General features: G+C 51.3%; 1 protein-coding gene across 1 annotated transcript in view; it reads left to right on the top strand.

Moving 5' to 3' along the window:
* SNX29 (sorting nexin 29) overlaps positions 1 to 25,339 on the top strand; it is a 568,687-nt gene that overhangs the window by 137,611 nt on the left and 405,737 nt on the right. The window contains exons 12-13 of the mRNA XM_066274829.1: positions 20,731 to 20,794; positions 23,234 to 23,362. Of these exons, the coding sequence (XP_066130926.1) occupies positions 20,731 to 20,794; positions 23,234 to 23,362 (193 nt within the window). The remainder of the gene's footprint in view (positions 1 to 20,730; positions 20,795 to 23,233; positions 23,363 to 25,339) is intronic.

The raw sequence follows: 25,339 nt of genomic DNA, 5'->3' as shown, positions 1-25,339 counted from the left end.
TCTCTAGACTTCCCAAGTTCTCCCCTCTCCTTCCTTCTCCCTGTATGTTCTCCCTCTCCCGCCCCTCTGCCTACCTGAGGGATGCTCAGTTGTCCTACAACTTTCACTTTTGTTTCCTCTGCCCTGTCTGACCACGCCTTCCGCACAGAATTTGGTCCTTCTCGTTTCTCTTCCCAGGGTCTGTTTTGTGACGATTTCTTTGTGTGTGTGTTTGGTATCTATCTCCCCTGCTGGTCTGAAGCCTCTGAGAGGAACCCTGAATCCCCACGGGTTAGTACCATTCGTGGCACCCAGCACGTGCCTGGGAATAGTTGGTGAATGAATGAATGAATGAATGCATGTTCCTGGGAGGGGACAGCAGTGGGTCAGGCGTGTGGCAGTGGGAACTGCCCAGGGCAGGAAGTGGTGAGAACTTGGAGCTCTCAGGTCCCTGAGGAGCAGCCCTTCTTGGAGCAGGGGGTTGTGAGTGTGCTAGTGAGAGAGGGGCAGGGCTGGGAGGGGGAGACCAACGTGCAGGTTGGGCCAGGAGCAAAGGGTTTCTTCTCCCTGCCCCTTGGTGTTAGGGCCAGCCAGGGCAGGATGGACTGCGGCTGGGTGTGAGGAAGGAGCCTGGGTTGGGCGCTGGCCAGAGCTCAGGTCTCTGGGTGGCCCTGGCTGGGCGAGCCCCAGGGTATGTGTCTTGGGGCGGCACCCCTTCCTCTTTGAGGGCTGCTGTGCTCAGTGGGCACCCTGCCCCGTTCCTGTCAGGCATTCGCAGCACCTGGTTCCTGTCTCATGAGTTCTTCTGCGGGGAGGCCCACAGGTTCCAGGTCAGTGGCCTAAGTGCTCAGCTGGCCTCTCTCGCACACTGATCCTGCGGGTGTCACGGCAGTTCTGTCTCTGTGAGGAATCACTGTATTTCATTCGGCCCAGGATTTGCGACTCTTAGCACAGGGAACCCCAGACTGTCGGTCCTTGTGAGAAAGGGAGGCCTGCTGCCTGGCTGGGGCTGTCGCTCAGCCCCTGGCTGCGCTTTCTCAAGCAGGAGGACACGGGTGGTGGAGGTGGCCGGTCCCCACGCTCCCGCCCTGCTGGCCTCCGGAGACGAGGTCCTAGGCTTGGCCGCACCATGTAAAAGCAAGACAGCTCACCTCCAGGGCTTTTAAAGTCTTGGGAGTGGGGATTCCGCTTGAAAGAGGGAGATTGTCCTTCTGGGCGGCACTGTCTTAGCTGCAAACCCCACAGCTGAGTCAGGGGTTACCATTTGTGCCAGAAACAGGTTTTCAGCCTGTTCACTCCGCGTCGTGCTTGCCCATCCTCCCGTCGGCTCCTGTCAGGAATAGGGGCTGCAGGGGACTTGGGGGCACAGACCAGCCTGGGTGCAGGGGAGTGGCTGTGTCTATGCTTCCCTTGGAGGATGGGTGTGCGGTGATTCTCTCGGGGGTGGGGGGAGGAGGGAGGGAGGTATTGATTTTCCAGTCGCTGCTGGTGCCTGGTGCTAGCCATTCATTCTTATTTAACCCCCACGACAGCCAAAGGAGGAAAATAGCAACCTCCCCGTCTTATAGGTGAGGAAACAGATGGGTTAAATCATTTGCCTGAAGTGACCAGCTGGTAATTGACAGAGCCAGATATATGAAACCTAAACCCATCTGACCACCAAGCTGGAGGTTTTTTTGACTGTGCTGTGCTGCCTCCCAGACAAATGGGTGACTCTCAGGGACCTACCAGGTGTGAGAGACTGTCCCACCTTTTCAAGGGCTTCGTCTCATCTGGTCTCTAGGGCCATGGGTGGCATAGGTAGTTTGATCGCCACTGTTACAGGTGGGGACTCCGAGGCTTGGAGAGGACAGGTAACTCGGGTCTCAGTGAGATTTGGGCTCATTGCAGGGGTGATCCCAGAGAGGGCTTCGGAGGCAAAGGGGGTCAGTGCATCGTTCACTTACAGGTGGGCATGGGGGTGGGGGGTGGTCAGTCAGTGAGGAATGCTTTCAGCTGCAAGTAATCAGAAACCCAATTAACAGTTACTTAAAGAGGTGTTTATACAGGCATACCTTATTTTATTATGCTTTGCTTAATTGCTCTTCACAGATTTTTAAAATAAGTTAAAGGCTAGACCCTCTACCAGCAAAAAGATTACGACTTACTATATTGCAGTACTTGCTCTGTGAGTTTATTGAGGTGGTCTGGAACTGACCTGCAGTGTCTCTGAGGTATGCCTGTATTTCCCCTATAACTGGAAGGCTGGAGGTAGGTATCGCTGGCAGGGCTTAGCAGCTCAGTGCTGCGAAGGATTCAGGCTCTATATGACCCACCTTCTGTAGTTGTCAGCGTTTACCCTCATGTTTGCTGCCTCATATCTGCAGGATGGTTGCTGCTGTTCTGAATACTACAGTATATCCATTTTCAAGCAGGAAGCAAGAGAAACGGGGTAGCACCTGCTTTCTCTTCTCTTGATCAGGGAAATAAAAGCCTTCCCCAAAGACCACCCAGCAGACTTCTTTTTACATCCCAGTGACCAGAACCAAGTCACTAGCTGCAAGGAAAACTGGGAAAGTCCAGTTCGGGCTTTCCAGCCTGTAAGATGGACGGCAGCAAAGGAGAATGGTTGACAGTAGCTTTTGACATAGCCACCCCATGGTCAGTTTAGGGTGACAGAGAGGTTGCTCAGAATGAAGGTGGCAGCTGGCAGGACCACAGTGTGAGACTGCCTTAGAGAGTAGCTCTAGACCAGGGGTCTCAAACTCGCGGCCCGCCAAACAATTTTGTGCGGCCCGCAGACTAATCCACAAAGTTCAAGAAAAGTGTTGCGTAACAGTTGCCTTTTGTAGACTTAGTGCGGCCCGCCGAACGGCTGTGATCTTGCTCTGCGGCCCACATGCTGAGTTGAGTTTGAGACCCCTGCTCTAGACTATTTCGGAAAGCCCAAGTGACAGGTCTTGGTGAATCTACTGGAGAGAGAGGGTTTCCAGGTGTGACATTGTGGGGTCGCTTGCTCCCCTGAGCCCCACCCTGCCTGCTTCAGCTCCTCTGGAGAGGTGTGATGGGGCATCCGGAAGGCCTGGCGTGGCAGGCTGTTCATTGTGCAGTCTGATGGCTCTTCTCCTTCCTGACGGATGAAGGGACCCCTCCTGTCTTCTCTCTAAGGTTAGAGATGGCCTTTGCTCTCCACAGTCAGGCACTGGGAGGGAGCCCTTGTGACACTCAGCAGCTGTGATGGAAAAACCGATGTTCAAGACCAGCGTGGTGGGTGTCAGGAGAGCCGAGTGATTTTCATTGTCTCTTATGTTCCATCGGCCACTTGTGTTCTGATCTCTCTTGATTGCCCACCTCTCTGGGCCTCACTTGCCTTGACTACAGACCCGAGAGCATCATCCTGCTCCCCTTCCCCGATGCTCCTGACTGAGGGGGTGACGGGAGCCGTGGCTGCTCAGCACGCATCGGCATGGCATCCTTCATTTGCACAGCGCCACTGCCCTCTCTCCCTTGAGTCGCCTCCATGACTTTGGAGGTAGATGATAGGTGTCATCATGCCCGCCGTAGAGGTGGGAATCTGAGAATCAGAGAAGGCAAGCAGCACACACATGGCTGCACAGGAGGTAAGGAGCAGAGCTGGGACCGAAACCCAGTCCATCTTGGCGACACGGAGCTCGTGTTCCATGTAGCAGACATCCAAGTGTCGAGGTATAGAGTTGGTGCCACTCAGTCTGGTGTGAGATCTGCCTGTGTTCTCAGTGGCTTTGTGCTTCTAATTAATTGCAGATAATGTGTGTGGGTCTGTTTGAGAATTGCCCGTACATATGATACTGCAGCCTGAGGGTGGAAGGAAACTGTGCAGCTGATGTCCTCATTATTTATGGGTGTTTCACATGCAATTAATCTTCCTTGCCATCAGTTAACCTCACTACCCTGCTGTGTGTGAAGCCAATCACAGCAGATGTTGATGCCGCAGCCCTCAGGCCCCTGGCAGACCCAGGGCTTTAGACAGGCCAGGGTCCGATTTCTGTCGGTTGACCAGCAGTGGATGGGAGCAGATGATGGGCGTGCCTGATATGCCACATTTGCTTACAGGAGCCAGAAACTGGAAAGGCTCATCTGCTGTGCCTGGTGAATCACAGCATCTCAGAGCTAGAAGCGTCCTAGAGGATCAGCTTGTCTAACCTTCTGTTTTATAGACTGAACAAGATCCAAAGTGGGTGTGAAACGTAAAGCACCTTGCCAGTTAGCAGCTGAGCCAACCACAGGCCTGGAGTCCTTACTTGTTACTTGTCCTCACATCGCACATCTTTGTTTCTAATAGCTTCTCCTGTGTATATCCTGCTCACTGGTCTCATTGACTCCAGTGCCGACTCCATGTCGGTTCCAAGGTGCAGCATGTGAGATGTGACTCATTGGGTTGCAGGTGACAGGAACCTGCCTCAGTGAAATAGGGGAGTGTTAGCGCTCTCCTACCTCCAGCGTCTGGGGCACCGCTGCATTTAGGCAGCACTGACCCCCAGGGTCGGTGCTCTGGTAGCAGGGGTGTGAAGAGAAGCTGGGTGAAGGCAGGTCCCTGACCTGCGGCCAGGCTGACTCTGCCCGGACCTGCTTAGGCTTTGTCTCTGATGAGAATCTCGAGCAATGGTGATTTTGGGGGTAAAATGCAGAGTCAATGTGGAACCCTGGCTGCCTCTTTCTGAGATTCTGCCATGCGAGTGGGGAGACAGTATCACGTGGTAACTGGTTATGGGTCCTAGTGTCAAATGGCCCTTGTTCTGATCTCTGTGTCTGTTTTTTTTAAATTTTTTTTTATTTTTACACAGAGACAGAGAGTCAGAGAGAGGGATAGATAGGGACAGATAGGAACGGAGAGAGATGAGAAGCATCAATCATTCGTTGTGCATTGCGACACCTTAGTTGTTCATTGATTGCTTTCTCATATGTGCCTTGACCGTGGGCCTTCAGCAGACCGAGTAACCCCTTGCTCGAGCCAGCGACCTTGGGTCCAAGCTGGTGAGCTTTTGCTCAAACCAGGTGAGCCCGTGCTCAAGCTGGCGACCTCAGGGTCTCAAACCTGGGTCCTTCTGCATCCCAGTCCGACGCTCTATCCACTGCGCCACTGCCTGGTCAGGCCTGTGTCTGTTTTTTTAAATCTATAAAATGGGTTTGATTCTAGTACCTCTTTCGTGGAGTTGTTTGGAGGGCTTGATGAGATAATTTATGCAGTTTCACCCAGTGTTTGGGCATGGCATATGCCCTGCAAACAACTATTATTAGGAAAATATAACTTCTCAGTTTTTTCACCTGTAAAATGGGGGCAGGGTGATACCACCAGTTCCATGAAATAAGGAAGTCATTGGTTTCTTTAATACAGCCAAGCCCAGACCTATCCTTCAAGGTTGGCAGAGGATGAGGAATTGTCACGTGTAGAAGGGCAGGTAGACCCCCAGGCGCTGTCTTCTCTCTCTACCTGCTTTTCCCTTTCTGAAGCCCCCTGTCTCCTCTGGGGGGCGCTGTGTCCCCATTAATGCTCTCCCTCGATGTGGATTCTCCGCTCCTCATGAACACCTCTGTGACCAGGTTGGAACAGGTAATGAGGCTTGTCTGCGTGTTGGGTACATGGGTCAGTTACCCTCCTCCTCAAGGGGAAAACACTTGCAAACTTCCCCAGGGAAACCACTGTGATCCATCAGGGCCAGGAGAGGCTGCCCCCCTCTGCTTGTACCATCTCGTGGTGAAGAACACAGCACCCTTGCTTCCTGGCTGTGTGACTCAGAGCAGATTATTTAACGTCTCGGAGCCTTAGTTTGCTTATCTGTAAAACAGGAACAGGGAACATGTGCCCTGGCGTTTTCGGGAGGATCGGTTGGGTTAACGTCTGTAAAGTTCTCTAGACAGCCCTGGCCCACGGAGGTTTTTGACTGTTAGCTGCGGCCACTGCCGCTGTGCTGAGGCCCCTCCAGCTCGGGGTCTGCGACTGTGGGCCTCCCACCTGGGCTGCATGTCTGGTCAAGTGAGGAGCTTTACGCAGAAGCCGGCACCCTGTACCCCGGACGTAATTCCTTGTCTGTGATGTAGTCTGAGCATTTCAAATAAAAAGCTTCCTAGGTGGTTTTAATGTGCAGCCAGCCTGGCTGGAGAACCACTGCCCTACGGGAGTCTGCCGTCATCTCTCTGTCCCCGTGTGGCAAGGCCACCTTTCCCTGCCTCCTGGGTGCTCCTTACCCCGTCTGGGCCGTGCCAGGTCCAGACCCTGGAGAGAGAGGTCTGGGAGAGAGGCTCTCCTTTTTCCCTGGGGAAAAGCCAGCAAAGTTGCCTCCTTCACTCTCTCTAGTCGAGTACTGTGGGCGAAGGTCCTGCACCCATGAGAGAGCGCCGGGCAGACCTGTCCCTTATCCCCTCATTAAGGTGGTGTATGGACGCCCGGGATGCTGGCAGGGTCTGCTTAGCCCCAACAGGTCATTTTCTATGAAGGGTCTACTTTTGATTTATTTCTACAAATCTGAAGTTACGGGGCCAGAGAATTCTGGCCCCAGAGTCTTGGAATGAGAGGGGCAGGAGGGTGCTTCCTGTGTTGTTCCCTTCTCAGCCGGGCCTGCTATCCTGCGGTAGGGATTGCATTCTGGGCCACAACCGCAGCGAAAGAGAGTGGATCCTCAATTTACCCAGGGGTATAGATTGACCGGCCTGACTTTAGGAGCCAGGCCATTCAAATCCTAGGCAGGGGTGGGGCCCAGTGGGATAGGACACACTATTTTTTTTTCTCTTTTTGCTGGCCCCCACTGCACAGCACGCCCTGTGGGTCAGGGTGGGTGGGGTGGGTGGCGGCTACTAAGGGAATCACTCTGCGGCAGCAGGAGGATGGCCCGAGTCATCCAGTACTGCCCAGTGGACACCTGTGTAGGCTGTACCATCTCCGTGGGCGCCCACTGATTTAGGTAGGCCCTGCTCTCCATGGGTTCACCGTTATCCAGCACTCTAATTAACACCTGTGTCCCACTTGTCACCTGAATCCCGACTCGTCACTGGTTTTGGCTCCCTGTTTCTCACTGCGGCTTTATAAGGTGCGTTTGCATGTAACTTGCACTTTCCTGCACACGGAGGAGAGGCCAGCAGCGTAGTGTGTGACGCTGACCACCTGTGCACCCTGTGTTGGTGTCCCTCTTAGGGTTGGTGTCCCTAAGAGGGACACAAACACTGCTGCCTCCACCCTTTCCTCTCAGCTCTCTGTCTCATTCTCCATAATTTATTCTCACCTGTATCTATTGTATAATGATTTGTTCAAGTGTGTTTGAGATGGTGACATAATAAGCATTGAAATAATAAGCTGAGTGGTGAGGACATACATATCTCCCATACAGATTTCTGTGAGTGGTAGTGATTTTAAACAGCTATGCCTCCTCGCTGTGGGAAACAGTTCGGCAGTGCTTTGAAAAATGAAATTGAGTTACGGCATGAGCTCACAATTCCACTCTGTAGGGCAAACATGTGTGTTTAGGTTGGCTCGCTGGTATTTTGCATTGGCACGGGGCAGCACCTTGTGTGTGTGTGTGTGTGTGTGTGTGTGTGTGTGTGGATTGCCTGCCTCCATGGGGCGAGGCGATTATTTGCTATCGTTTGCTGGAGAGTATTTCCACCTGGCCTGTTTTGCTAGTGGGGGCCTGTGAGTCCGTTGAGTCCGGAGGGGGGTGGGGCTTGGGAGCCCTGAGTGAGAGGGAGGCTGTCTTCCCTGCCTGCTTGCTTGTCCGCTGTTACAAGACTTCAATAAACAGAATGGCCCACCATTTTCTGGCTCCACAGTTCCTTTACCATCTACCTGAGTCCAACGCAAACCTGCATCTGCATGGCCTTACATATTCCTAGGTATGTACTCCAAAAATTAAAAATAGGGACTCACGGCCTAGCGTGCGGAGGACCCGGGTTCGATTCCCGGCCAGGGCACATAGGAGAAGCGTCCATTTGCTTCTCCACCCCTCTGCCGCGCCTTCCTCTCTGTCTCTCTCTTCCCCTCCCGCAGCCAAGGCTCCATTGGAGCAAAGATGGCCCAGGCGCTGGGGATGGCTCTGTGGCCTCTGCCCCAGGCGCTAGAGTGGCTCTGGTCGCAACATGGCGACGCCCAGGATGGGCAGAGCATCGCCCCCTGGTGGGCAGAGCGTCGCCCCATGGTGGGCGTGCCGGGTGGATCCCGGTCGGGCGCATGCGGGAGTCTGTCTGACTGTCTCTCCCTGTTTCCAGCTTCAGAAAAAAAAAATGCAAAAAAAAAAAAAATAGGAACTCAAAGAAGTAAGTGCACACACATGTTCATGGCAGCACTGTTCACAATTGCCACAAGGTCAAGACAGCGTGCATGTCCATCAGTAGATGAGTGGGTGGACCAAGCGTGGTCTGTCCACAGTGGAACAGTCAGCTGTAACAAGGAGCAGGGTGCTGATACATGCTGCAACGTAGGTGCCACCGGAAACTGCGCAGCTTAGCAAAAGAAGCCAGACAGCAAGGACTGTGACTCCATGAGCGTGAGATTACTGGAATAGGAAGTTTCCCGGTGGCCGCCAGGGCAGGGGGCAGTGTGGGAGGGGTCGCTCCCGGGTGAGAGGGTTTACTGCGGCTCGGTGGAACTGTTTGGAACTAGATGGAGGTGGCAGTGGTACAACATTGTGAATGTACCAAATGGCACCGAATTGTTCACGTTAAAATGTATGTTATGCGAATTTCACCTCAATGCCTTATTTTAAAACGCCACAGCGAGACCTCTGCCTACCCATTCCCTCCTCTTACCGGCCGGAGAAGGGACCCGGTCCCGTTTCCTCCCCATGCAGTCGGTCACCTTTGAGACGGGGCCTGTCGTTAGGTCTTCTGGCAGGTTCCTCTTTAGAGCGAAGGGATGTGTGGAAGCCTTCCTTTTTAAACTTTGGAGAGTAAATGCAGAGACTACTGCTTGACTCCTGGATGTAAAATAAGCGGGACTGTCTGAAACGAAGACATTTTCCTCACCCACGTCACTTACTCCAGGAACCTTCTGACGGTTTTCTGTGCGCCCAGGTCTTTTCGAGGCCTTTCTGAGTGGGACAGGGCAGGGTGATTGGACCCTTCTGGTCCCTGAGTTATTCACTTGGAGGTCCCTGGGGAACTGCCCTGGGGTGTCTAGTCACTACCTACTCTCTCCATGTCCGGCAGGTCTCTGTGTCCGTTAGAGCCCCTTTGGGCCCCTTCCAGCTCCATACGTTTGATATTCTCTGCTGTGGGACAGAAAGCTGATGTATAAAGAACAACTTTGTGCATGTGCTGCTTATCTTGACATTTTCAAGCTGACTGGTAGACAGCAAGTCAAACTTTAGGGCCGTAGGGGGCGGGGTATCTCAAAATGGTGGCCCATAGCCATGATCTGCTGGGCCTGCCTGGTAAGAACTTTAGTTAATAGCTTTTAAGATCGGTTTGTATAAAAACACAGATTCTGGCTTCTCTTGACAAGTGAGAGGTGGGACATCCTGGGCTGTACTCCTGTGTGGGGCAGCGGACAGAAGCAGGGGCTGCCACCCTCGCAGGTCACGTCCTCCCCTCTGACCACCCTCCCACCCCCCTCTGACCACCTCTGGTCACGTCCCGCCCTCTCCCCACCCTCCCGCCCCCCTCTGACCACCTCTGGTCACATTCTCCCCTCTCCCCACCCTCCCACCCCCTCTGACCACCTCTGGTCACGTTCTCCCCTCTCCCCACCCTCCCACCCCCTCTGACCACCTCTGGTCACATCCTCCCCTCTCCCCACCCTCCCACCCCCCTCTGACCACCTCTGGTCACGTCCTCCCCTCTCCCCACCCTCCTGCCCCCTCTGACCACCTCTGGGCTCTCTGTCAGTACTTGTGCGGCTCTGTTTGAGTTTGCTTTTGAAACACCTGCCTTAGATTTATTTATTTATTTATTTATTTATTTATTTATTTATTTATTTATTTTTTACAGAGACAGAGAGAGAGTCAGAGTGAGTGATAGACAGGGACAGACAGACAGGAACGAAGAGATGAGAAGCACCAATCATTAGTTTTTCGTTGCGCATTGCGACACCTTAGTTGTTCATTGATTGCTTTATCATATGTGCCTTGACCGCGGGCCTTCAGCAGACCGAGTAACCCCTTGCTCGAGCCAGTGGCCTTGGGTCCAAGCTGGCGAGCATTTTGCTCAAGCCAGATGAGCCTGCGCTCAAACTGGCAACCTCGAGGTCTCGAACCTGGGTCTTCCACATCCCAGTCTGACGCTCTATCCACTGAGCCACCGCCTGGTCAGGCCTTAGATTTATTTGTACTGCAAGTCACTATAAACACACTGTGTGTGTGTGTGTGTGTGTGTGTGTGTGTGTGTGAGAGAGAGAGAGAGAGAGAGAGAGCGTGCGCGCACGCATGTGTCAGCGAGTACATACATGTGAATAAGCAAGAGAACCCCAAGTTGCACATAAGGAAAAGTGGCTAAAGATTTAGATCTTCATCAAGATATTACAAGGTGGTTTTCTCCTGTCCCTTGTGATTTTCTTGTATTCTCAGTCGGTTCCCATGGCTTCTCCTCTCCAGATCAAGTAGGGACAGCAGTTTTAAAGCTGAGGGGAGGGGGTGGGGGGCAGATTGAATCGGGTGCTGATCTTTTAAGAGGGTAGGGAAAGGCTGGGAGAGGTGCTGGAGGCCGAACTGGGAGCTGTGAGCATCTTAAGGCGTGAGCTCCATTGGAGGGACAGCTAGGCCTGGTGCTGCACAGGCTGGGACAGGCTTTCAAGGGAGCCTGCCCAGTGTGGGTCCTTGCCCGGCCGCCTCCTGCTGTGTGGGGTGGGACAGTCACCTCCCTTCCCTGGCCTCTGTTTCCTCATTCATATAATAGGTGTAGTAATCCTTCTCAGGGATGTGAGAATTAAATGAGATTCTGTTTTCCAAGTGCCTTCTGCCTTGTTGGGCGCACAGAAAACACTGCACGGGAGCCACTGGCCCCCTGAGCTCTGGGAACATGTCTGGGGCAGCTTTTTCCATCCTGACAAACTGCAGAGTTGAAAACCTGGGTGGGCAAGGGGTTGAGGGTGGGGGAGGCAGGAGAGAACAGAACAAAAAGCTAGAATGCCCAAGATTGGTTTTACAAGTTATGCTTGGAGCTCAGTATAGATTTTCCTTTCTTTTGGAGATTAAAGGAAGGGGAGTGGGTAGGCAAAAAGAGAAAAAGAAAAATATGTAAAGTTTGAAAAATGACGGTCTAGGTTAAGCATATATCCACAGAAAAATATTTTTATTTCTTTGAATGGGTCCTCGTGAGCCCTCTCTTTAAATATAACTGAGTATGGGCCCCAGGGGAGTGTTTGTAAAGACTTTTTTGAAGTCTTTGAAAGAAGATGCTGTATGCAGCCAAATAATTATTACACAGATCTATGTATATGACAGAGAGATAGAGTAGCACATGCATGTGTGTACGTGCATACATCCAGATGTACACATTTAACCATCATACTCATCGGGCCTCCTTCCTATTTAATTTGGAAAAGGGAGTTGAAGATCAATTTATCTCAATATCATTTGCTCCCTGGAGGGCCTTTAATGGCTGAAGGTCGGAAGCTCTAATAACCCCCCCTTCCCCAACGTCACCGTTTCAGTATTTCATATAGCAACCTCGGAAGCCACAGGCACTGTGTGAATGGGCAGAGTTTATCTACAGCACGTGCCTGTGTTTGTGTGTGTCCCTGGGGGCTGGAGGTTGGTCCCTGCTCTGCTGATTTGTTTGAAATTGAGGTTTGTGGGTAGGAGCCAAGGAGGAGGGGAGTGGTTTTGACGGCTTGTCCAGTTTTAGGTTATGGTAATGATATATGAGAATTTCCCCCCTACCTTCCGTGTGCATCTATTCCCAAGACACATATTGGAAAGAGCTCAATTTGAGTCTGAATCCCTGTCACTGGGACAGGAAATTACAGCTTTGAACCCGATGGTTCGCCTTCTCTGGCGTGCCTGTGAACTCACCATTAAACACAGTTGACATTTCCGCCCAGCGCCCCCATGCTCAGTTCCTGGTGACGAGGCGCACATTTCCCAGTGGGTGCCAGCCAGTCACTCGCTGATTCATTACTTGTTCATCCAGCCCTTGATTCATTTCCCAGGCTCTCCTGTGCACAATGGCCAGATGCTGTGCTGGGCCCTGGGGCCCCTCTCCTCAGGGGACTCACAGGCTGGTGGGGAAGGGGGGGCTTCGGTGCAGGCCTGCAGACAACCGAGCGCTCTCTTGGAAGTCTGCACATGGTGGGTGGGAGCCTGGGGAAGGAGTGTCTACTGAGTTCTCCGTGGCTTGTTTGGCGGTGAGGACACGGTACCCGCTCAGGCTTAGATCACAGGGACAGAGGGTATCGGAGGTGCCCAGGGCCGTGGGTGGGAGTCTGGCGGGAGCCAGGATGGCTGTTCCACTTTGTGTTTGCTTATGCCTGTGGCCACAGGGTCTTTGCAAGTGGCCCTCAGAGAGCTGCTTTAGCTACATTTATACAGCAAGAAACCAAGCCAGACAAAGGCGAGTTTACTGAATTGGTAGGGGTCTTTCAGAGTTTGGGTTCTTCTGTGGCAGTGACCCAGTGGCAGGCTTCAGGGCTCTGTGGAACACGTTTGACATTTAAGACGCCAGCCACTCTGCTGAACTCGGCGTTTTCTCTGGGCGGGTGGGCTTGCTCCAAGAGGCTCTACTGACTCCTCTTCGGTGGGCTTCAACCCTGGGCCTGAAGCCCAGCTGTCACGGGCCAGGCCTCTGCATCTGGTGGCAGACAGCCCCGGCAAACTGTCCTCGGCTTGCCCTTCAGCAGGTGGATTTGGTGGAGCGATGCAAAACTGCTCCTGAGTGGATGCATCTGCCCCCTCCCCCCATCTCTAAGCACAGATGTGGTCCAGCCTGAACTTCTGGAAGACTATGATTGGCTTCGTTTGATTCAGGCAGCCCCTCTAGGTCCCACCCAGTACAGCTGGGAGTGGGGTGGGGTGGGAATTGGAGGCCTCTGGGGACAGAGGAGGGGCATGAATAAATCTAGACAGGCTGCTGCCTTGCACATCCGCCACAGCTGGTGGGTGAAGGTGTCACCCACAGAAGAGGTGATCCCGAGCTGAAACTGAAGGAGGCAGCCGGGCCCTCCCGGTGCTGGGACAGCCTGTGCAGAGGCACAGAGACACAGAGGACGGTGGGGGGGTTGGTGGGCTGGGAGATGAGGCGGAGGAGACAGGCTGAGGCCTGCACAGTGGAGGCCCCGTGGGGCACGTGGGCTGGGAGACGAGGCGGAGGAGACAGGCTGAGGCCTGCACAGTGGAGGCCCCGTGGGGCACGTGGGCTGGGGCTTCGGGCGTCCGTAGGTGGAAGCGGGGGCAGAGCCCGGGGTACAGATGCAGCCGCCTCTGAAGGAAGATGGTCCAGGACAGAAGGCTGGGCAGGGACAGCCAGAGGGGCCAGACGCAAGGCTGACAGGGGTCTCTGAAGAGGTGGGGAGGGAGCCACAGTGTCTGGGCAGTAGCCGCTCGACTGCCATTTTGCATCTGTCAAAGTTCGGCCTAGAGTCTTGCTGGCGTCTGGCCAGTGGCCCTGCCGATTTGCACGCATGTCTGGCAGGCCACATGCCTCACCACGGAGAGCCACCTGTCGTCCTGCACTGGAGAGGGCTGGCGTGGGAGATGGGGAGCGTTTCAGGATGTTCTTCTAAGACGGGGGTTGGTAAACCTGTTCTCTTACGGGCCAGATGGTAAATATTTTAGGCCATGCAGGCCCCTTGGTCTCTGTCACAGCTCAGCTCTGCCATTGTAGCATGAAAACAGCCACAGACAGTATGAAAATGAATGTGGCCGTGTGCCAGCAACATTGTTGCCGACCCTGCCCTGCCTGTGAGGTCGTCAGCGTTGGCACCATTTTTTTCAGCAGAGGGACTGAGAAGCAGAGATGGTCATTTGCTCGGGGTTGTAGGGGTGAGACGTGGGGAGTCTGGGATTTAGTTGGAAAACCTGTGTTCTTTCTACGCTGCCTGTTTGCTGCCCTGATGTTAGAGTTGTTAGATTGGCCCTCAATGTGCAAAAGTTAAAAAAAAAATCAAAATTATTTCCTAAATGGACTTGTTCTTTGTTTCATGTTAAGAAAGGCCTCTGCTGCCCCAAGATGGCATAAGTGTGTTCATATATGTGCAGGGCTTTAATTTCTCCATTCCACATATTTAAATTATCCTGTCTGGAATTTATTACGCTACATCGCAGAAGCAGAGATTTAAGTCTTGTTTCTTGCTCCCCAAATGGTTTCTCCTCTTGGCAACATTTACAGGCAAATCCATCTTTTCCACAGTGATTCGAAGTGCTGTTCTTTATCCCATATCAGCTGCTTACGGTTCAAGTTAACGTTTTCCTGAGGACTGGATGGGATTGGCTGGCGGGTTCTCTGAAGCCACGCCAGGAAGCGGGTTTGAGATGGAGGGTGCTTTGACTCTCAGTGCGGGGAGAGGGCGACCGGCTCAGCCAGGCTCTGCAGAGGCTGCAGTGCGGAGACCTGCTCTGTAGTCCCTTGCAGCATGTGCTGTGGCAGGTAATAAAGAGGAGGAAATCACAGTGATAGACTAAACAGATAATGGGAGGGGCGGTGCTGGGGAGCCGAGAGAAAATTACAAGTTAGGCAGTGCCTCTGTCAGTGAGTGTAACTGACATGGAGAAAGATATTTGTGTGATATATGGAGATCAACCCAAACTTTACCTACTGGCTTTACTGCTCAAGAAGAGCCAGCAGAACGAATGTGTGTAAAGTTAAAACCTGTCTAAACAGTGGTGGTGTTTGTGGCGGGTTGGGGGCACCACCTCTTGGCCCATTACCTTTTCCACCATTACCACAGATGTTCTGCATTGGCAGTGTGGGGAGGGCAGAAGGGACAGCTGACAGCCCTAGTTTTGTGATGGATTCCCCCCTAAGATTACCAGGGCCAGAAAAGGAATACTGCTTTGTGTCCTCATTCTCATGCACATGCAAGGGTGTGGTCCACGAGGCTGGAAAGGCACGTGGAAGGGGGGAGGGGTTCTACCAGCAGGCTGGGTGGCCTGGGTCCGCGCTGGTCATCCACTCCTGTGGCTTCTGTGCAGTGTGACACGTGCCCCTTCAAGGCGAGCTGTGGCCGAGACCTCTCGTTAGGGCGACGGCTGTTCTTCGCCAGAAGCATCCTTATGTTCCCTGGGACTTCCTGGGCCACAGTTCTTCCTCCGGGTTTTCTTTTCCCCGTGGAATAGACACTTCTCAGCTGCAGGGTCTGAGCGGCAGCATTTGGGAGCCCTCATGTTGTGCCTACAAGCCCAGGACCCAGACACTTGCTCAGTCTCCTCAGGTGACACCTCACTCTCTGGGTCTAACTTCCCACATTGGCCAGGGTGATCTTGTTTAAATCTTCAGAAAATCCTGTAGTCTTGTCTGCTGATCTAAGGATAGACCAATTTAAAAAATTCCCTGTCATTTCTCAAGATCGAGGTACAGAGGTGCACCATGCTGTACATCTCCTGACTCCTGGAGATGGTTCAGCTGGACCAGTGCACCCTTGGAGGTCATTGCTACCTTATCCCTGTCTCTCCATCGCTCCCATCATTCCAGGGAGAAGTACTGATTACAGTGATCAGTAACATTTGCCAGATGCTTTTTGTGTGCTGAGCATTGTTTAAGCACCTCATTTACATATTACTTTTATTGAGTCCTTACAACAGTTGTATGAGAGAGTGACTTGTTAAAACCCCATTTTATAGAGATGGGACTTGGTGCTGAGGTAACTTGCCCAGGTCATCCAGCTGAAAAGTCAGGATTTGAAGGTGGGTCCTGACCCTAGAGGTTGTGCTCTGTAATCCAGGACCCCGAACCACTGCCCTGCATTCAGTGCAGTTCATACACCCGCTGGAGACTTGAACACACTCATCTAAGCATCTTGCAGGGAATGTGGCAGTATCTCCGTTTTGTGTTTTGCAAAGGTGGAAGCCTGCTGGAGGTAACCAGGCAGTAAGTAGCTGAGCTAGGTTGGAACTTGGATCTGTCCAGCCCAGGAGCCCGTTGATAGCAGCTCTTCATGGGTCCTGCTCTGCCATTGCCATGGAAGCTACAGGACCCCTCACCTGACCACCTTCTTACCCCTTGCAGCCCTTCACGAAGGTTTATTTCTCTGCAGCTCTTAGTCCTGCCCAGGACAGTTTCCACAATTTTCAGTCTTAGAGTTTGGAAGGCCACTTGGGACTCCATAGGCCACTTGTCCTGGCGTACTTTCCTGCTCTGTAGTATTGAGCGCCCTCCACGGGTGGTTGTGAGAATTGAAACAAGGCTTGTCAGGTGCTGACATGTACCTAGAAAGTGGTTGCCGCAGGGCAGCTGTTACTCTTGCTGTGTTAGTGGTACTGTCGCTAGGTGGGAATAGTCTCACATGGTCACTAATTTCCCATAAACCCTGACCAAGCGCCCCTCGTGCGGGAGTTCTGGGGACCCAAGATGCCTGCCATGCTACGTACCTGTAAGGAGCTGTGTGTTAATTGCAGAATGCGGAGCTGGTTAATTAATGCACAATCTGCAGTTCACTTCAGGGGTAGGAGAATCAGGGAGGACTTCCCAATCAGTTTCATCAGACTGTGAGTGGAGGGGTGTGAAAGCAAGGAAAGACAGTTCTGGCCAACAAATCCATGTAATAATAATCTGTTGGAATAGTATTCAGCATTTGCAAAGAAGGCAATCTGAATTTTGCCTTCTGTGGGCACGTGGATGAACACGGAGGACATGATGCCGAGTGAAATGAGCCAGACACAGAAGGACAGACACTGCGTGATTTCACTTACCTGAGGAATCTGCAGTCAAACTCAGAGAGGCAGAGGGTGGAACGGTGGCTGCCAGGGGCTGGGTTGAAGGGAAGAGGCAGGTGCTGCTCAGTGGGCGTCGAGTCTCAGGGAAGTAAGATGAGCGAGCTCTGGAGGTCTGCTGGACGCCACTGTGTGTACAGGCAGCGATGAAAAACTCCACGACAAGGGTAGCTCTCAGTGCTAACTGTCCTTACCGCAGTACAAAACTCGGGTTTGCGTCTTACTCAGGGAGAGGCAGTCACATTTGTGGGTGCGGACAAAATCACTCATTAGAGTCCCTCAGGAAGGCCTGGGGTCTGCTGGCCTAGACAGATCGATGTCTCTGCATTGGAGGCCAGGTAAAGGGGTTGGTGACACTTTGGTGACAGCGGGAGAGGGCATCACACAGACACCTTAGCGTAAGGATCACATTTGGTGTGGCAAGCTCTTCCCTCCAGGAAAGGTGCGGTGGAGTGGAGGGACGAAGGACCTGTCAAGCATGAGGCTCCTGTCCTGTGCCGTCCAGGGCGCCCGTGCTGGCGCCATGGCGGGGTGGGGGGCCTGAGCCATGTGCCCCGCTGAGCTCTCATTCTGCTGAGATCCAGTGCGAGTGGTTCATTAGTGTAAGTCAGATGTGGGCGTGATGTGCTGCCACTGAGCAGAAGCCGGGCGAGTAGATGGAGCTTTTTTAATTAGGAGGAGATTTTTACCAGGGGTTGGAGGGAGAGAGGGATGAGTAGGCAGAGCACAGAGTTTCTGTGGCAGCGAAACTATTCTGTGAGGTACTGTAATGGTGGTTAGATGTCATAACATTTGTCCAGACTCACGGACTGTGAGCCCAGGAGAGAACCTTGATGTTGACTTTGGTGCTGCTGCGCCAGTGTGGATGCGTCACTGTCACACATGCGCCACTCTGGAAGGGGACGTTGATAATGGGGAGGCTGTGCGTGTGCGGGGGATATGAGAAATCTCTGTGCTGTCCTCCCGATTTTGCTAAAACTGCTCCAAAAATACATATCCTAAAAAGAAGGAAGAGATCTCACCTCTTCCAGTCTCATCTTGCATTATGAATAGCCTGTTTCTTTGCTCCCATGTGAAGTTCAGGCCAGTTGAGAACCCCAGTGGGGAGGAAGGCCGTGTCAGAAAGTTCAGACTTCAAACGGGCCGTGGAGTGCAGGAGCGGTCTCCTGAGTGTGTGTCTGCGGGGCGAGCTGCAGTCTCGCCAGCACTCTGGGTTTCTGGAGGAGAAAAGCCAGCGAGATCATGTCCTGCCTGTGTTCAGTGATATAGTAAGCCTGAGTTTTTTTAAGGTGTGGTGTCATGAGAATAAATGGCTATCTTTTGTTTTTTATAGATTAGTCAGTGTTTTCAGTTAAACTTTTTAAAACTGTAACATTAGGATGCGTTCTAAATTGTTCCACTCCCTGCTGCAGTCCCTAGGAGGCAGTGGCTAGACATAGCACTGTCCTACCCCATGTCCCCTCTGACCTTGCAGCACCCGGGGAGCCTGGGAAAGTGGGTGCTGTTCCCGTGTGCTGGAAAGAAAGGCTCAGAGTGACTGAGACACTGGTCTGAGGTCTTGAGCCAGAACCTTCGTTATCTGGTGACGTTCAGAATGTGGTCATACAGCCCATCTCATCGTAGGCGCGTGTGGGTGTGTGTTATTGATTGATCTCCATGAAGAAACCCTCCTTCAGGCACATGCCTTCCTCAGGTGAGTTGGGAGCCTGGCTCTGGGAAGGTTCCGTGTAGATCAGTCAGTAGGTGCTCGATAGATGCTTTCTGACGAGTGAACAAATGCATGTGCTCCGAGCCGTCGTACTCCAGGCAGAGCATGGCCTGCTCTGTTGTGGCTTTGTCCATGTCATGTGCCAGCTCCCTCTCTGAGGGGCTTTAGGGTAGGGGAGGGGGAAGCTGGGCCTCTTTCTGTCTCTCTAGGCTCAGTAAATCTGCTGTGGGCCTAACCTTCCTTCTCAGTCCTGATATCTCCTCGATTTTTCTAGTCTTTCTTAGTATTTTCTCTGGAAAGGCTTTTTCTGTTAAGAAAATTATGAAACAGTGAGAAAAGTTGAAAGGATTGGGTATGGCTCTATCCTTACACCATGGACCAGGATCAGAGCTCTTCCCGGTGGCCTCATTGCTTGGGCCCGTGCTGTTCAGGAGCTTTGGTTCTGGACACAGCACATACATGGTACATCGGTATTCTCCTGACCCTCCTGCCAGTGCTGTGTGTCTTCATAGCATCGTCCACTCGGAGCCAGAGGCCTTGGTTTGCCCCTGCCTCTGACATTTAAAGTTGTGTGGTGTATGACTTAATAACCTCTGCAGGTTTGTTCTCATCTGTAAAATGGGTTAATGTTGCTGTGAGGCGTCGCTGGTTCTTACATCTCTGCATATAAGAGGTAGTGGTTGTCATTGTTTCCTGGGGCTGAATTCCAAGTTTGGAGTAGACAGATTTGGATTCAAATTCCATCTCCTTTGAGCCTGTTAGTATGCCTGTGAAATGGACTCAAAGATAGGCTTTCACAGTGCTGATGTGAGGCCCCAGTGACACAATATATGTGACACTTAGCTGGTGGGTGCTAGAGCTGTCATCACATCCTCAAGAGTTGAAGCTTCCTGAGGGCAGGGCCACATGCTGCGACTCTTCACCATGCCATGTGAACCCTGGGCTTTATCTCCTTCTTTGCCGTCTGAGGACAGCGTTGGTCACATGACCTCATTTCTCTCTCAGGATCTTCGGTGGGCTTCTTTCTCCCTGGACATCCAAGTATAAGGGGACAGAGACCCACTACTTATCTATGTGCTCTTCCTCTCCCATTTGCTCCTCCTTTCCTCTGTATTTTATTTACACCCCAACAGAAGGGGACAGTGACATGCATGTCTCAGGTGTAATGAAGGAGAGTGCCGGTAAGGGCTTTGAACAGAGCTTGACAAATATAAGGGTTCAAATTTTGGCTAAAAGGAAGAAACCCACAAACTATATCTTTCACAGAAGAGGATCCAAAGCAGCGTTTTGAAATAGACAAAAAGTAAAGTGAGGCCAGTGATAGGTAAATTGGCACAGGTAGAAATAGAGGTTGGAGAAGAAGGTCAGAGGGAGGGTTAGGGCACATCCTGGTTGGCATGTGGCCGTGGGCACTCACCAGCTGTGTGATTTTGGCTGTGAGCTTCCTAGTAGCCAATCCCAAGAGGGAAATAGAGTTTATAGGATTTGTTAAGGATGAGGAGAACAAATAAAACTGGCTCTCCAGGAGGAATTCAGAAGTTGCTGGTCTTGAGATCTGGGTGATATGGTAAACAATGCCTTTAACATATGGATGGATAGTGACAACAGTTGTTCCATGTAGAAAGGAAACCTGGGTGGTTGTTTAATAGAAAGGCATGGTTTCCTCTCAGTGACTGTGTGCCTGTGTAGAAGATGTACCGCAGACTGGCTGCTATGAGTGATCATGGACTGTGTATTAGAAAGCTGCCCCACCCCTCGTGTCTCCTGTGTACTAGCTGTAGAGGTTGGTGTAGGGAAACCAGATATCTTAGTAAACTTGAATATTTCTATGTCAGTATGGGCCCAAATGTCACTTGATCTTCTGTTTAATCTGCTGTTGACAGACATCTTTAACTGGGAGTGTATCATTGTTCAAAACAGATGTTGTCCGGTAGCAGGGACTTGAGAAAGCACCTAGAAATTGGCGAGCCTGCTTGTTCCCAGTGCTGCCGAGCGTATTCACCAAGGAAACACCTCCGCACTTGTTCTCATCCTGCCCTGCCCTTCTGTTTTGTGTGGCTGCTAGGAATGATCAGCGGAGCCCACTGGGAAACTTCGACAGTATAGAAATTATTTTTGAAAGGGAAAGGGAACTTGTCTAGACAGGTTGCTCTAAATAGCACCTAATCCCGGTTGGTGAGCGGACCGAGTAACAGGTGAGATGTGCTGCTCAATGCTGACTCTGCTCTCTCCCCCCAGGCGAGCTGCGGCAGGCCATCGTGGCCATGATGAACAGGAAGGACGAGCTGGAGGAGGAGAACAGGTACCGTGACCTTCCGGCTCGAGCCCCGGTCTCTTCCTTTGACAGCCTGCCTCTGGGACAGAGAGGATATCACATGAAGAAAAGTTTGCTTTGTTGGGAAAATTGTGACCAGATTTCTTATTTTTTAGTCTGCAAAATATATTAGTATATATAGTAACCTGAGTATTAGCAAGGGATGGAACCTAATAGTCACGGCACTACCTTAGCACAAACTAAAAGTTTGGTAAAGCAGTCTTTTAAAAACTTTAAAAAATCCCACAGCTTCATTGAGATATAGTTCACCTATTTAAAGTGTACAGTTGAATGGTTTTTACTATATCCACAGCTGTGTGTGGTCATCACCACAATTTTAGAACGTTTCCATCACATGAAAAGAACCCCCAGGCCCTTTAGCTCTGACCCGGCCGGGAAAGCAGTCTCTGAGTAACCACTAATTGGGGGCCTCTCTACCATGTTCCAGGCACTTGGAATACGTGTGTTCAGGTTTTCTCAAATAAGGGCAAGATGGTATTTGAATTCTTCAGACTTCCCCAAAAGCTCAGTTGCAGCCACCGAGTGGGCAAAGGGTATTTTGTCTTTTATTCCTTGTTGAAACCAGGGCTGGATCCTACGTGAGTGCCATCCGAGTCGCTGCCGTCTGGCTGCCTGCACGGGTGCTTCGGAGTGGCCAGCGCCCTGTCTTGTCTACAAGGTGGTCAGTAGAGGGAGCTGCCTGCAGTTATTTGGCTGCCTCCCTGGGGGTTAGGGGCGTTCATGTGCACCTGTATGTGCACACACGTGTGTACATGTGTGTGTGTGTTTATGTCACCTCATTCTTTAACTCAGAGTGGGAATTAAGCACCCACGGTGACATGTAATCATCATTCTCCTTTTTAAACCTGATTTTGTGCCCTGATTAACAAGCTTCTCCCCCATCCTTTATGGAAATATATAAAAGCAAACAAGCATGAGTTCTAAAACAAAAGAGAAATATTTTTTAAGTGAGAGGAGGGGAGACAGTTAGACTCCTGCATGCACCCCTGACTGGAATACACACCTTGCAACCCCCATCTGGAGCTGATACTCAAATCATCCGAGCTATCCTTAGTGCCTAGGCCAATGCTTGAACCAATCGAGCCATTGGCTGTGGGAGGGGGGAGAGAGAGAAGGGGGAGAGGGAGAGGAAGAGAAGCAGATGGTTGCTTCTCATGTGTGCTAACCGGGGATCAAACCTGGGATGTCCGCACGCCAGGCTGATGCTCTGTCCACTGAGTCAACTGGCTGGGGCCAAGAGAATTTTTTAAAACAATCTTTAGACAGCACAATTTTCCAACTAAAACTTTCAACAGAGTACTTGTAGACATTGCAGGGTTTTTTTCCCTTGCTCCAGCTGGAGCTTATATCTTGGAAGAATCTATTGGTTTTGTCTTACCTGTGAGAAACAGTCGTCACTGTCTGTCAGTTTCTTCTCCTTCCTAAAGAAAGAAAAACATCATACTGTGATTGGTGTCAGGGGGTCCCAGGCCCCAAGAGGGGAATTTTCTTACAACTCCCAAGGAACACAGGTCTTGGAGAGTTCAGTGAACAGTGGTGGTGGGGAGGGCAGACACTTTTGCTTGTATTCTGATGTCCCATGGCAAGTATCCTCTAGATTTGGGAGGTAGATGCACTAACAACAGTAGATGCTTTCTAGAAATAGCTGTTTGAGGTCCACTGAAGTAAATGGTCAGCAGAACCGTGTTTGACTCACTTCTAGGTGCTAACTTATGGTTATTTCTGGATGAGCTGCTGTCTCCCCTGCTGCTTAAGACCAAGGATGACAGATTCACAAGTGAAAGTGTTTTGGGGGTTAACAAACTCCAAATATAATATAAAATATGATATATGCAATGTCAAACTGTACAGCTCTACAGCTCTAAGCTCTGTATACGCTTGTTTAACCTGGAGGTGGCAGAGGACGGGGTTAAAGTGTGTTTTGTGGGAAGAAGTGGAAATGAACGTAGACATCTGTCAGATAATCTGAGCCCATAGTCTATTTTTATGACTCATATTATTCTTTTGGTCTGAACTGACACCCTTTCCTTTGTTCAATCTCTTCTTCAGTGTGGCTATGACAAAATGGCCTCAGTTTAATGGGCTGTATCTTTGAGTGGGATGTCTGTACAGGGACTTGCCTGGGATTTGCTCAGCTCACCGTTTCTCTTGATTTAAACTGCCCACAGGCTGTTGGAGACCCAGAGCCAGGGCCGCGGTGGCTCCCCCGGGACTCATCCTAATTATTACTGAGGCTGTGAGCACAGTTTGGTATTTCTCGAAATGAATTAAATGAGATAGACTTGAATTATGCTTTATTCAGAGAAAACGAATGACTTGGTACTGAACTTAGGTAAATACCTGTGTTCTGGGCTCAATGGACTCTGGGTTAACAGCGCCTGAACAAATGGACCCTTCTCTTCCCAGGTCGCTGCGGAACCTGCTGGACGGTGAGATGGAGCACTCGGCTGCCCTCCGGCAAGAGGTCGACACCTTGAAGAGGAAGGTGGCTGAGCAGGAGGAGCGGCACGTCATGAAGGTCCAGGCGCTGGCACGGTAGGAGGGCAGAGGGACTGGGGTGGGCACGGGGGCTTGCTAAAGCCCAAGCACACTGTGACCAACGTTTTTTAATTAAAAAAGACAGTGACCAATAGAAATAAAATTGATGCATTTGAAATTTTAATTTTTATTTTATTGAATACATATTGAATACTGTGTATGCACATGGTTCAGAATACAAAAGGTATAAATGGTTCAAGTGTGCAAGCTCCAGTGAGCCAGTTTGCCCCTGGAGGTGAGCAGTATTTCTTTTGCAAGAGAGGAGAGAGACAGACAGAGAGATAGGAACAGACAGACAGGAAGGGAGAGAGATGAGAAGCATCGATTTATAGTTGTGGCACCTTAGTTGTTCACTGATTGCTTTCTCATATGTGCCTTGACCAGGGGCTCCAGCTGTGCCAGTGACCCCTTGCTCAAGCTAGCGACCTTGAGCTCAAGTCAGTGACATGGGCTTTAAGCCAGCGACCTTTTGGCTCAAGCCAGCAACCATAGGGTTATGTCTGTGATCCCACAGTCAAGCCAGATGAACTTGCGCTCAAGCAGGTGACGTTGGGGTTTCGAACCTGGGTCCTCAGTGTCCTGGGGCGACACTCTATCCACTGCACCACCGCCTGCCCAGGCAGGCAGTATTTCTTTTTTTTTTTTTTTTTTTTGTATTTTTCTGAAGCTGGAAACGGGGAGAGACAGTCAGACAGACTCCCGCATGCGCCCGACCGGGATCCACCCGGCACGCCCACCAGGGGCGACGCTCTGCCCACCAGGGGGCGATGCTCTGCCCCTCTGGGCCGTGGCTCTGCTGCGACCAGAGCTACTCTAGCGCCTGGGGCAGAGGCCAAGGAGCCATCCCCAGCGCCCAGGCCATTTCTGCTCCAATGGAGCCTTGGCTGCGGGAGAGGAAGAGAGAGACAGAGAGGAAGGAGGGGGTGGGGGTGGAGAAGCAAATGGGCGCTTCTCCTATGTGCCCTGGCCGGGAATCGAACCCGGGTCCCCCGCACGCCAGGCCGTCGCTCTACCGCTAAGCCAACCAGCCAGGGCCAACAGGCAGTATTTCTGATTCCAGAGATGCTCTGTGCATACACAAGCTGATAAGTGTAAGATACTTTCTTTTGATTTACCTCCCTGCCTCCCTTTCTCCTTTTCTTCCACACCACTCACTTTAGGTCGTAGAGATTGCTCTGTGGTGGTGTACACAGGGCTGCCACCTTTAATAGCTCATATCTCATTGTCTGACTGCACCAGAATTCATATGACCAGTGCGCCAACAGCCGGGCATTGAGGTGGTTTCTAGTCATTTGCTACTTCTAATAATGCCTCTGCGAATAACCTTGCGTTTGTTATTTTGCTCCTATGTGACTAGATGTGTTGGAAAAATTCCTGGAAGTAGAATTGTGGGGTTGGAGTTCTGTTGCTTTTCTCAGCTGGGTGGAGATCAGCTTGCCCTCCACGGAGGCTCCGCAGCCGTAGGGGAGAGGGCGTGGCTGCACGGCCCTGCCCACAGTGGGCGGCTCCAGCTCTGGGCCTGCGATAATATTGCAGGTGAAAAATGGCACTGGAAGAATAATTTTCATTTGCACTTTCCTAATTAAGAGTATGGTTGACACTATTTTTATTTAAAAGCTATTTTATTTTTCTGTGGATTTATTTATATCTTATTAAAGAAAACTATAAGGCTAACCCCCCAAAATCCCAGCTCCTATAAAAACACACATCTTTATGAAATTTATTCCCACGGAAAAGTACTTTTTATGTACTCTGCTTAAAGTCTATAGCCCGCCATTTCTTAGTCCGCATCCATGCTAACCGTTTCTGTCTGCCTGGATGTAGCTTTTCGTTGAATATATGTAACATATTAAAATAATCATTTGCCAGACATTTGAATTGTTGCAGTTTCCCCCCATTTTAGGTAAGACGAACAGTTTATTGGCTGTGATTTAGAACTACTTTACAGTAATACCAGGCAATAAATACGTCCTG

This window comes from Saccopteryx bilineata, chromosome 4, assembly GCF_036850765.1.
Source record: "Saccopteryx bilineata isolate mSacBil1 chromosome 4, mSacBil1_pri_phased_curated, whole genome shotgun sequence".
In the NCBI taxonomy this organism is placed as follows: Eukaryota; Metazoa; Chordata; class Mammalia; order Chiroptera; family Emballonuridae; genus Saccopteryx; species Saccopteryx bilineata.
This window is presented reverse-complemented; position numbering and strand designations above follow the sequence as displayed.